The 13,939-nt window shown below is 43.2% G+C and overlaps 1 protein-coding gene across 3 annotated transcripts in view; it reads left to right on the top strand.

Moving 5' to 3' along the window:
• LOC147430056 (uncharacterized) overlaps positions 1-9,670 on the top strand; it is a 12,663-nt gene extending 2,993 nt beyond the window's left edge. For all 3 annotated transcript variants that reach the window (XM_086496244.1, XM_086496243.1, XM_086496245.1), the window contains exon 2: positions 8,386-9,670. In XM_086496244.1, coding sequence (XP_086352370.1) covers positions 8,487-9,404 — 918 coding nt within the window. In that variant the 5' untranslated portion in view covers positions 8,386-8,486 and the 3' untranslated portion in view covers positions 9,405-9,670. The remainder of the gene's footprint in view (positions 1-8,385) is intronic.
• Positions 9,671-13,939: the final 4,269 nt, after the last annotated feature.

Genomic DNA, 13,939 nt, shown 5'->3' on the forward strand with positions numbered 1-13,939 from the left:
AGATTTAAAGGCTTCTTTCCTCGAGTCTCGTCAGTCTTCGCTCTCTTTGATGACCCCTCATGCATCAAAGAACTCCTTCGCTCAACATCCTTGATGAAGCACGGAGGCTAAATCAAATTCTCCAATGAAGGCCAGGGCCTTCACAATGTCCATTCCCTTTCCATGGAAGTAAGGAAGTTTCATTCTTCGATTCGTCTATCTTCTTCTCCTTTGTACGTGTGGCTCTGTTGAATGATTATGAGAAGAGGCTATTGCATGGGGCTCCAAGAACATGGCATTTTTCGATGAGTCCGGATCTATGACGCCCTTTCTTAATAGATATTCCTTGGCAAACACAATTGGGTCTCTAAGATAAGAACTTCTAGTATAATCTTCAAAGTAAGATACCTTTGAATTTGTGATTGCCTTCTTAGCGACCACCAATTGCACATCAGGATTCAACAGTAAATTCTCCATCTTGTTAATGCATTGAAGAAGCTTCTTTTCAAGCTTTGTCGATTCATCTTCTCAATGGTTGTGAGCATGAGATGATGATGGTATAACCAGCCCGTACAACGTAGAGGGCGGTACTATTTCAATTACCTGTTAACTTTACACAGAGCACTGAGAAGGGAAGAGAACACAGTTGCGTCCAGCGACTAGAATGTCACTGCGCACACGAGACCGACACCCTGTAGGCCCCAAAGACTGGCGCCCCTTTCAGTATTTCTTTATTCAAATTAAGGTAGACGATCCGACCACTTCGCACAAGCTTTCACAAAGCTGTCCAAACCTGGCGAGGGCTGAAAACGCAAGTTTTCGACCTGATTTTGGCAGCATAACGGCGCAAAAACCCCTGTAGGTCAAAAACACCTGTCTAGAACGGATTCCCTCGCTATCTGGAAGCTTTTTGGTGAGATGTTGGGTGCCCAAAAGCTTGTACACGCATCCCAAGGCTCTCACGAGACTCCCCCGGTGTTCCCTTGCAATTTAGGTGCGAAACCCTAAACCTGCAGAAAAACACAGCAGGCTGTAATTCGCTGTTTCGGATCGTTTTTAGCGGAGCGAACACGCCTACGCGTGTCCCAAGGGCTCCCGCACGCAATGGGACAGTTCCCCTGTGAATTGGACGAGTTTTCACGCGAGAAAACTCTCCAAACTCGCAATCTTTCGTGATGGAATTGTGCGTAGCTGTGGGGGATTAGCAATTAGCTAATCCGGTTTCTGTTCAGAAGGCTCTTGCCTTGGCAAACGCGCATAAACCCCCAGAACTGTACATAGGTCAAATGAGAAGCCCACTAGTGGGGCATAACATACTGTACGTAGGGGAGAAAGATAGCAGTATGTAGCGTGCGGGGCATCACTCCCGTCACCATACTGTGCATAGAGGGCAAGGTAAGCATTCCATAGCTTCTGTACCTGCTACAATCCACCTGAGGCTGAAAATGGCGCCCCCTTTGTTGATATGCAGCTCGTTTTTGCCTCCTAGAGTGGCAGAATCGCTCACAGGCTGACACGTCGCCCAGTTTCCGAGTTTGGGCTTTCCCTGCTAAAAATATCTCAATTGGTGCGTCAGTTGACTTGGCAGCAGAGCAATAAAATGTTCCCCTTGTCATTCCAGAGCTAATGACGCGAACACATTTTCCGGTCAAAAATAGCAGTTCCCTAAATTTTAGGAGATGCTTCCATGGCGTCCCTATCGGTCTCCTGACCATCATTGAAGACTACCATTTGACCAACATCTACAATGTGGGTTAATTTATTGGCCCCTTTCAACTTATAAAGTTGCAGTGACTTGACGAGTGGCCCAAATTCCAGTTTGGCGCACACGAGCTTCCATACTCATCAAAATTCAGTGCTCTAACTGGCCCAGGCAGTCCCTGTCTGACCGACCTAGATCCCCGATGTGAGAAACCCATTTGGCTACAGCCGTTTCACATTGGCCATGCAATGTCCACTTGCACCTTTTCAAGGGTTTTGGGACAAATAAGTAAAAATAAAATAAATATATCTAATACTTATTTATGGAAGGCAAGAGGAAAAATACACCTCCCGGTGACAGATGGAGTCTTTTTTCTATGTTGGTTGGTTGATTTCTCATGGTTGCTACTCTTGAAAGAGGATTCTCTTTTTGAGGAAGAGGAATCCTTCGAATGACTATAATGTATCGTTGATCTTTCTCTATGGTTTGACATCTTTATGGCAACAAAAGAGTTCAAATCTAAGACCACCTTCAATGATAGAAATGGTAAGGAAGGTAACTCCACTCTAATACCAATGAAACTCGTCTTTGATACACCAAATATTTGTTAGGGAAAATTATCAAAATACCGCTCTAATTTGATGAAATTCCCAAAATACCCCTCGTATTTTCAAAATTCCCAATCTGCCCACCAAAATACACCTTATATTTCTCAAAATACCCTTAAATACTTTGAAAATTCCCAAGGTTGGCCTAATTTCTGCAATCTGTCGCCCTCAACGGAACGTGTCACTTATCCCATAGATCTGACTGGAGCCTAGCCTGCGTTGCGGAAACCAAAACGCAGAAGCTAAGCGTCAACAGTAATTAACTGAGATTTAGAACGAGAATACATGGGACTTGCACTCAGAGTTGGCGAGTAAGCATTAGGGGCCAGCTCAGAGTAGCCAACGATGGCATCCTCACCATGCACAAGCTCGACTCTGCGTGGCATTGTGGTCCTGCTCCTCGCTATTTTCGATTCTGCTAAACGGTTTTGCAGAGTTTTGGACGTTATCGTATTCTGAAAGAATATGTGGGGCATTTTGGGAATTCTGAAAATACGAGGGGCATTTGGGGAATTTCGGCAAATTGGAAGGGTATTTTGGTAAATTTTCCTATTTATTATTGCCTGTTAACACTTTGCACAAAAGTATAAATACCAATCATCTTCAGTTCGAGCTTGAGAGAGAGAGGGACATATATATTTGTGGAGATATGGCATAATGGATGCGTAGAGATATGGATAACTTGAAAGATTGAGAGAGAGAAATTAGATGGAGAAGATTGAGAATGACAACACGGATCCGGAAACGGTGGGGCCCCTTCACAGGAGTATGCTTATTCCTCCATAATTACAAGTGTATAGGTTGGTTGAAAATTCAGCATGGAATCAGAATCAGACAAGTAAGCAAACCTTGTTGGTTTTCACTCTCTTGCCTCACATTCTCGGATTGAGATCATATTAGGTGAGCGCGGGGACAATTACACCCAATGGGCTTACGGATGCAACATGTTCTTGTTGCAAAGGGCGTTTAGAACATTGTGTACAGTCATGATGTATGACCAAGTTTTGTGGATTGAGCGTTTGTGGATGATGATGTACCCTAAAAATAGATGGGTAAATTGTTGGTGCAAGCCCTAATTGTGCGTGAGACCTTGTCGAGCATGTGCACAGGTGGCTAACCCACAACGAAGGACCAGTGCTCGTATGATGAGAAGCGTGTAAACAAGAGGATAAGTGTGTGGAAGGTTACTTAACAAAAGGATTGCTCCATGGGCCATGGGACGACCATAGAGGTAATTGGGTCCCAGGAGAGCACGATCCTCACAACCACAAAAGGCCAAAGAGAGCTCTCTTCAGCAAGAGGCATTGCATGCAAGCATAATAGGGATTAGATGGGTTTGAGTTAACATTAGTCTGGTCAGAGTGATCAATCAAATCAAAGACAAAAGGCAAGCAAGCAAATGGGGTTAGGGGTAGCGCGTCCTTGTTTATAGATGGGTAGTGAGACAGCTTGTTTTGGATGCTTATAAACTTCTAGATAGGCCTTCGAACAAGAGGTTGCGAGACCAGGAGCTAGAGATTTAGCAAGAGCACTCGAACAACGACTAGAACCCGGAGGCATACCAGAGCATGGGGACCGGCAATTGCAGGCACTCTAGGACCAACCGGAGGTGCCCTTGGTGTGTGTAGCTCAACATTCTTTTGGAGATCTATCTATAGTCATAGGTTCCTCTCATAGTAGACAGAACTGGGAGAAAGCAGGATATGGAGTCTCCTCAATTACTTGAGGATTTTGACTATTCGGCCGGCTTTGCATCACTATTCTTCTATGTGTGTAGTTGCATGCCATTTCTATGCTTTAGGTCCGTGGAGATCTCCTGGCACTTCCACGAGGGAGGGGCCTTATGTGGTGACGTTTTCTCATGTAGTATTCTCCTTCATGGTGCATGACATTTTTAGGTTGAGGGAGAGCACCCATAATCTGACGATCATAGACATTGCATGATATTCCTTGGGAGAGGTTACAATTCATGACAGTTTACAAGAGCAGAAGTTGGTGGAGCCTAGAGAATTTACAGACTGTGTAGTTGTCACTTATGTAAAGTGTGTGAGATCAGCGATGCCTTAGGGAGGTGAGATGGTTATAGAGCGGTTTTTGTTGGTACCTTCCTTGGTCGCCATAGTGGAGGATAAGTGGACATTAATATTTTAGTATGGTATGGCTCTCTGGGAGTTTTGCATTCTTCCTTGGTGTATCACATTGAGGGGATGTAGATGATGTTTGAGGCACATCATAGGGGCTTCATAATCCCATGGATTCTATGAGGTGCTACAGGATTGTTTTTAAAGCAGGTACTTGAATCACCTTTGGTATCTAGCACTGGTGGGCTACATAGTTTCGCTACACTGCCGAGGCGAACGTAACTTTTGGCAGATTTGTGTAGGCTTCACAGAGCCACTGGGTTCTAAACCATCGTTGATTATTGATTGTAAGTTATTGCAGATGTATCCTGTGGCTGTATTCCTATGATGATATTGTATATTTCTCAAGGTTTTTCCTATATTTCTTGTACATCAACATATGGTCGAATTTGTGTAATGCATTGGGTACAAGTCCCACTTTTTTGCTGTGAGAGGAGGAGAAGAAGAGAGTTCAAATTCGTACGAACAATCCACACACACACACACACACACACACACACACACACACACAGAGAGAGAGAGAGAGAGAGAGAGAGAGAGAGAGAGAGAGAAGGAGAGTATTTTAACGTCATAGGAAACTATCCCAAGAGACCTTAAAGATCTATCCGACAAGGAGAGTTGAACTCAAGACTTGTTATTGAAGAGGGAAATTGTATAACCAATCTACCACACTTGGGTGATAGAAAGGTTATACCATTTTTATTAGCACCCCCCCCCCCCCCCCCCCCCCCCCCCACACACACACACACACACACACACACACACACACCCCCCCGAGAAGAAGAGTATTTTAACGTCGTAGGAAACTATCCCAAGAGACCTTAAAGATCTATCCGACAAGGAGAGTTGAACTCAAGACCTGTTATTCAAGAGGGAATTGGCATAACCAATCTACCTCACTTGGGTGACAGAACTGTTGCACCGTTTTCCTCTTTTTATTAGCGCGCGCACACACACACACACACACACACACACACACACACTCACACACACCCCCAGGAAGCAAGAGTATTTTAACGTCGTATGAAACTATCCCAAGAGAGAGAGAGAGGACTGTCCACATGTTACATCTCGGTCCTTAATGCAAGGCTCGACTCGACTCTATGGAGATTATCGTTGTGGCAACTTTTCCAGATGAAGCACCTTTGGAGCTGATCTGATGCACCAATGAGATTGACTCGATGTGGGCTGCATATGGACACCATGGGGAAGATTTGGGGCTAATTTGCACACCCGGTGTGAGGGAACTCAAGAGCTGAGTGCTGGCTGCAAAAGCGTGGGGCTGGAAACGCAGCAGATTGAAGGATGCAGACGTGGATGACCTTGGTGGTGAATGGCAGCAATAGGGGCGTGCCTCCGAAAAGGTGCGGGTAGGGGTTGTTGAAGAACACGATGGGATGCCACGTAAAAAGTCTCTTGGACAGTGTCCAGACTCCATACATCTGCCACTTCAGCGATACCGTACACCTGCCTTGTGAGCAATCCGTACTGCGGGTGATGCTTGGGTGTGGTCAGCTCTCCTTTTCTGAGTTCTCTCTTCTCTTGATCAAGCACGGTCATGCCACATCACCAAGTTGTGTCACTCTTGAGTTTTGGTGACTAGGATGTGTTGTATCCATGGTCGATTGCCGCAGATCTGGATTGGACTCTTCCTAAGAGAAGAATCAAGTGGTGCTCTCATACTACTGAAACCGGCAAGTCACCTGACAAGGTGATGAAATTGTGCAAAAATACCAGACTGACTGAAAACAGCAGACTTTAACTGAAAGAGAACACTGTAGATGAGACACAGTGGGACAGACCAAGAGTATTGGTCCCTTCAATATGCACCTTGGGGTACTTGTTTATTTTATAATTTATTGCTCAAGTTGTAGGTTACAACTTCCAGTGTGATCTCACTTACATAATGAGCCCTTCTGCCATAAGGACACTGTGGTCTCATCACATGTCCCCACAGGTTATCTTTACAAGTGTTGCATAGTGAATCTGGGCTGTTGGTGCTGGAGATGGGCGTTGGATTTCTGCTTTTAGTTGACTCTTCTCTACTCTACTCCTCTTAGTCCTCTAACATGATGACACGTCACCATTTTGTGACAAAGATATTGGTTAAGAAACTTCAAGAAGGAAAGCTCTTTGTAGGAACCATAGTCACAGGGGACGCCCATTTTTGGGCTTCCCGTCCCCACTTTCCGTCCCGCCCTCTTTTTTACACTAAAAATCCATTTGAGCCCCGTCCCCCGTCCCACTCCTTGGGACGCGTCCCTTGTGACTATGTTAGAAACACTTAAATGCAAGGAGGTGCCTACAAGGTCATGTTTCAGTGTATATAGGAGATAGTGGATTCTGTGCCCCTATTAAGGGTGGGAGGCTTGTATTTAATGGGTTTCTTTGTGGCAAGGTGTTCAAGCTTTTGTCGGAGTTGCATATGTTTGCCATTAATTAAAAGACGATTGTGAGAAGAGCTCGTGATTACTTTTTACTCTACTCTTTGGGTTGCTCGTTTTGGGGTCTATCATAGATTTATGAGTAGAATTTGGAGCCTCTACACTCCCTTGTCACAGATAAACTGATGTATTTATGAGTCACTTGTGTTTTTTCTACCATAAGCAAGGTACTCAATCAAACAGTATATCTGCCACGTATTTCTATCATGGATAATTACATGTCGATAGGGATATATCAGATATTTGAAAGTGAGTGAATGATACCGGTCTAGCTCTAGCTAAGTGTTGAGTTAGCTGATTGCTTTATATTCTAGATGAAGTAAAGGAGTAATAAAGCACATTTACTGTTGCATAGAGAACTTGATGATGATATGTGGAAGTGACATAATCGCTGGATTTATGATAATCATTCATGAGAGAGGCACCAGAAGTGAGAGATCGGTCTTTGGATTTGAGAGTGCCTTCACTTATAAGGCATTTAAGTAACCTATGTATTTATGACAATCATTCATGAGAGATGCACTAGGAGTGAGAGATGTGTCTTTGGATTTGACAGTGCCATCTCAGTGTAGAAGGCTGAGTTCGGATAGACATGAGAGCTTGTAACTTTGCTTCATTAAGTACTGGGGAGTCTGGAACAATTGCTTCTGTTCATCATTTTTATGCATGAGGAAAATGTTACTGCTTTATGTTGGGCTCTTATGTGTCCAATTGAGGATGAATGGATTCTTCAAAGGAGGGGTTTGGGTGGGGTAAAAGTTGTCAGCAGCAGCAGCAGCAGCAGCAGCCAGTCAGCATGCTGATGTGACAGTGCTCTGCGTGTGGGTAGCATGGTAGTATGGCAAGAGAAATGCCCAAACGCAGCTAACAGCAGCCTGTACCCAATAAGTAGAAAATCGCAGCCAATAAGCAACTTCAGGTGCCAGAGAATAGAGATTGCTTACCGCTTGGAAAATCCCAAGCAGACTACTTGCAGGGTCATTTTTGGGCACCTCGTTTTGGGTGAGAGTGTTTAATCAGGAGGCCGCTGGCTAAACTTTGTTGCTGCAGTTGATGTCTTACTAAAGTTGAAGTCTTTGTTGTGATAAAGTTTTGCAATGACTTATGTGGTTAAGTATGTTAACTCAGCACTTCAATTGTTTTTGAAGCGATATAGAAATACTGCAAGGGGTGCTGGTCGTGGTAGTTTCTCTCTTGGCGCAGCATGTTCGCTACTTGTGCCAATGGCTGTTCAGTGCTGTTATGTGTTCAGTTTTATCAAATTGGTGGCGTCTAGGTAAAGTAAGTGACTGCCTGTCGTGTGACGTATTGCTGGTTTTGGCGGAGTGTGTTTTCTCCTTAGGTCTTTAGCGTGTTATGTATTTCTCCAGGAGGGTATTTTAAAATGCGAGCTGTAGCGCAGTCGATGTTCATGCGAGTTTACCTGCTCATAGCGATTGTGCTTCAGTTTTATCTCTACACAAAAAATTATGAAAAGCTCATCTTTTAACTGATTGTGTATCTTAATGCAGGTCACATGATGATGCAACAGCAGTTGAGTGTTTTGATCTGAAGATAAAAGTGTGTTTTTGAAGGCTGAACATTTTAAGTCTAGGCTGTTCTCTTGGGGATAATGGAAGACCCTGCGAAGATGGAGCTAAGGCACTGGGCCAATTTCGACCAGGCATACTTGAAAGATTTTTTTAGAGATCAATCTACCACGAAGCTTACGCAAGTTACCGTGGAGAGGGATGCCGCATTTGCTGAACGAGACAAAGCCCTGGCAGACAAGAAAATTGCATGCAATGAGCGAGATGCTGCTTTACTGCAAAGAGATGTAGCATATGCGGACAGGAATACGGCATGGGTGGAGCGTGATAAAGCTATGACAGCTCTCACAATTATCTGCAATAATGGTAATGACCCTGAAGGTGCTGCAAAGCTCTTGCAAGTGGTCAACTTTGTAGCGAATCGTGCACATATGGGGAATAGCTTAATTTGTTTGCCGGACCCAGTTGAGGAACCGAACAGTCATGGGGAAGAAAGGTCCTCTCAGAGGCAGGGCAAACAGCTGCTTAAGTCAGCAAAGAAAGAAACTCCCAAGAAACGCAAAGCAAGTGTGGTGGCAAACCAGGAGAAGAAAGGTACCAAGTCTTCAAGGAAGAAACAAAAACAGCAGGAAGGTCAGGGTAAGGCGGGGAAATCCAAGCAGGATGAGGTTTGCAAGAGTATAGTCGCGTATGTGCCGCCTTATGATTTGGCTTCCACTCCTGTCCCACTATGCTCATGTACTGGTACAAATAGGCAGTGTTATAGGTGGGGCAGTGGGGGTTGGCAGTCATCCTGTTGCACCACTTTTCTGTCTGTATATCCTCTTCCTCTTAATCATTCAAAGCGTAGCTCTCGGGTCGCAGGTCGAAAAATGAGTGGGAGTGCCTTCAAAAAGCTCTTGGAAAGACTTGCAGGAGCTGGTGAAGACATCACTCAACCAATTGACTTGAAGAATCATTGGGCAAAACATGGCACTAACAAATACGTCACAGTCAGATGAACTAATGGACGGTTGGAGGAGACAACGGCTTTGCCATTCTTCTCTTTTTAATAGTATTCTATGTTGGTCCCTGTTTTTCAAATTATGCCCAAGCATTAGTCCCTCCTATAGTCGATGAGGATGGCCTGTGTAAGCAGCATCTGTTTGTGGAGCTAATTCTAGATGCTTGCTGTAGTGTCTTGGTGTAAAATTGTCTGTTGTCGGATGGTTGTCTTTTTGTTCCTGGCCACTTGATGCTTGGTTAATTAGCCCTCTTCTTGTGAGCATATGAATTCTTAGTCTCTCCCCAAAATACATATGATTATCCAGTTTATAGAACATTGTGCATCATTTATCATTGCAGATGGCGTCATTTATCATTGCAGTTGGCGACGTATAGCTAGATGTATGGCGATGTATAGATATATAGATATGGCTAAGAAAATTCATAATTTTATTACCTACCAGAGGTTCCAGGTGGATTCAAAGTGGGCAGGGTGCATTGCTAGTGGGTAGTGAGTCCTACCCCACTAAAAAATGCCGAAGAGATGTCTTGCATCTCTAATTGAGGCTGTCCTTTAAGTTACTGGGATGGGAAGGTTGTCATGCTCCAATTGGGTCTAAACTAAGGGCGACTTCCAATTTAGAGCTGTCAAGTTTCTTAGAAGTAGTTTCTGGGTATCCGGTTTGGAACATTGGGCAGAATATCGACGAAGTTGGGTATTCCCAGGAATACCTAGCTTCTCATCATCCCAGTTTATGCTAATACATTTATTGAGCAAGACAGGATACATTACGAGGCGGACTGACAAGTGGCAAGCTGCCTTGGATTATGGATCGGTGGCTATATATTTCGCAATTAAATCCGCATATATGCTGTAAAATTGGTTTTGAGAACTGGGAACGTGAACATGCCAAGTTTTGGTTGTCTTATTTACCAAGGTCCCATCATGTCTTGATGTCATCACGGGTTCTGTGGATCATTCAGACATCAGACCATTGGTTGTCAGTATAGTTTAGTGCTGGTGGTCCTGTTACATAATTGATCATGTCTAATAAGTAATACCCACTATTCTGCAGTATGTCTAGTCTGCTGTCAAATGGCGGTGGGAGTTTTTGGTTCTGAGCAGTTGGTGGTTCCCCTTGCTTAGCAACTTGCTCACTCGTCATATTTACTGTGCAACAGTCAGTGGTAGCCTCTAATAAGCGTTGAGTGTGCTAAAGCTTCCTGCGAGGGCAGTTTATTTATGGTTTGGGAATGCCAAACTGTTTCTGCATGTACCACAGGATGACATAGGCATTGGTCAGTTGAGATGCGTACTCCTGACAAGGAGTTCACCTCGTGCGTAAGTTTCCTCCATCATCTACTCAAGGCATCTGACAAGGAGTTCACCTCGTGCGTAAGTTTCCTCCATCATCTGCATAAGCACTTGGATATTTGTTCCCCATGATTGATGAGGGATTTTCTGCAAGAACTCTTAGTTCCATAAAGTTTGAAGTTTTGTGTTTTGTATCAAGCTCCCTTGAAGCCGTGCCCAGCAGGTCGAAGAGGTCTATCCTATTCAAAAGCAGGTGATGACCTAAACAAAACGATGAACAGGGAAAGAATGCTGAAATGGCCTCCTTAAGTTTCTGGATATGGTTGAATTTTTGTTTGGTTTAGAGTCCATCTACTAGCATCACAGAAGTATGCAATTTGTGGGAGCTGGCTAGGTCTGATGTTGGTATGGACACTGATTGTGGTTATTATTCGCTAAAATGCAAACCTTAGATGTCGCTGATGGGTTTTAACTTCGTCAAATCTCTCAATTTAAGAACACATCAGGTGTGAAGTGGTATCCCTTGTTCGTACTTATTTATTTTGCTGTAATTTGTGATGTATATGGTATGTATGGCTTAGAGAGCTGGCTTTAGAGAAGCTCTGCACGTAAGTGTCTTGGAAGATTAGGAATTTGGCCACTCTTAACATTTATGGATTCTGCTCCCAACGTAGTTGATTACGTGCTATTTGTCTCCAAGGCGTCTTTTCTAATCCTTTTCATAATCGGCTGATCTCATATTCTTATTTCGATGATTGTAATTGGCCTGCCAATATGCATCAATTTTGGCCATGTGGTATTTCTTGCTTGAGATTTTTTATTTTGGGGGAGAGGGGGAGAGAGCACGCACCTCTCTCTCTCTCTCTCTCTCTCTCTCTCTCTCTCTCTCTCTCTCTCTCTCTCGTGTTGTAGGCTGTGCCGCCGTCGGCAAATTCTTGATGGCCTTGCTTAGCAAGGTTGCAATCCATGCGACTTGTATTGCTTTGTGGATTTTTCAAAATTGGGGTTAAAAATTCTTTGATGTGAACATTTACTGGTTTCCAACTTATCCACTTGTCATATGGATTGATCGTTTGCCGGTCTTTTTTTCACGCTTTCAATTAGAACTTGGCGTCACAATCTTTGATCTTGGGACTCTGCAATACCTTGACTGTTAACTGTGGCTTACCAATGACATTCAACATGATGCTAGAAAACTTTAAGATAAAGAAAGAGACTATGCAATGTGTATGCTCAAATGTCCTCCGAGAGCCCAAGCAAGGGTACACTGCATTTGACATACACATCAACTTGGAAACCATTAAAAAAACTATGCAAGGCATGTACTCAAATGAGCTTAAGAATGGACACATTACATTGACATAAACATCTCATAGGCCTTTGTCGTCAATGCCCTATGTTACATAGGCATGTCATACTTGATATTTGATGTTGACTTCATAAAAGGGATGGCCCAGGAATCCCCCCTTAGCATACTGTGGTGTATAACTCCCCTTGAGTGAAAGCAGCACTGATAGTGCTTGAGCAAACAAATATCAGATGCTCTAGGGGATTTTGTAGCAATGGGTGAAGAAACATGCATGAAATCTAGGAAAATTTACACTTCCAAAAGGAATCCCCCTTGGAGGTGGATAGCACACAAGGTGGTGTGTACCTCCCCTTGAGTGAAAGTAGCATCAATAGTGCTTGAGCAAACAAGAACTAGATGCTCTAGAAGATTTAGTAGCTATGGATGGATCGTGCAAAATTTACAATTCCAGTACTTGTTGGAGCTACTTTTTTCTTAGATTATTCACAATTTAGAATTTGCTAGATTTATCATACCAAAAGTGTCCTAAATGGCCAAACCCCCCTAGAATTTTGAAACCTGACACTATATGAGGGAGATACAAACAATTTCAAAATTTGTGCCAATTATGGGAAATGTGTGGGTTGCTAAAACATGCTAGTTATGACCTAGTGCTACTAAGAGACACTAACTTAAGCTCTGATACCATTGCTAATGCATTGCTTATCGAGGAAAAGAGAGAGCAACATTCGTAATTATGAAGATAATGATCTTACACAACACAAGTGGAGAAGAGGAGAATAAACTTGCAAGTGACTCAAAAAGTTAATCATTGACTCCTTCGATTAAGATTTGGCTTCTTAAATAGGCTTTTCCATGAAATGACCACTCAACAAAATTGGACCACATAAATCTTACCGTTTTTGATTGGATAGGCCTTCGCACCTTATCGCCTCGTCCTTATATCTCCACTAGTACAAGTTCCCATGCTCTTAACTGTCTCAAATCTTCCTCTCTTCTAAATCTCTTTCCTCTAATGTCAACTTGATGCTTTAACATTCTTGACCATGTGTGGGGTTAACAAGTTGGACCAATTTCCTTCACATTTGCAACTGTAAACGAGTCAAAAACATGGCAGACATTATCAAACACCTCATGGAGGAGGCAAGTAAACCCTGGAGTAAAGTGTAGCCTTCAAGGCAATGAGCTCAATCTTGGTTTTGGTTAGGTTCGGTCTTGGATTGGGCAAAGGAGTCAAGGGTAATTGCTATGTCAAAAAAGATATAGTCTTTGTAGTCATGAATGGCTACAAGAAGGTGACTAAGTGTTAGCATTGGCACTTATAGCATGATGGCACAAGCTTTGAGTCAAAATGGAAAAAATGGCTCATCATTTATAATACAAGCATCAATGGCTAGACCCAAGTGGTGTAGGCTATGGGCCACTTGGAAAACTATCTTTTGTTCAAGAAATGCAACAAAACATCAAAGAGAACAAGGGTTCTTGGGATGATGATGAAGTACAAGAATTGTAGTCATTAACATGCATATAGAAAACAAGTGCATGATATTATGAAGGCCTTATATAGCTAAGTGGTATGAAAGTTTGGCTAATAAGCCTTGCTTTATGAATACAACTAGAAAGAGCAAAGTTGTGCCTAGTGGCCAAGATAACTAGGACGTCGAGGTTGTCAAAAAGTAGCAAAGGTAAGTGGAAGCTCTTCTAAAAGTTTCAAATATATTTAGTTATAGTGATTCATGCCTTGAATTCAGGGCGTGCAAGGGATGCTCCACCCCATGGAAACTTTTAAGGGTTTGAACAGAGGCCGCACCAATGGATATTGAGTATAGGTACAAGGATGCTACCATGATATTATCGAGACATATACACAATGAACCACAAGTTCTAAAGTGCAAGGAATGGGATAATCTGCTCATCGTTGTATCTAT

Source organism: Adiantum capillus-veneris, chromosome 22 (assembly GCF_014529385.1).
Source record: "Adiantum capillus-veneris isolate H3 chromosome 22, ASM1452938v2, whole genome shotgun sequence".
NCBI classification, from domain to species: Eukaryota; Viridiplantae; Streptophyta; class Polypodiopsida; order Polypodiales; family Pteridaceae; genus Adiantum; species Adiantum capillus-veneris.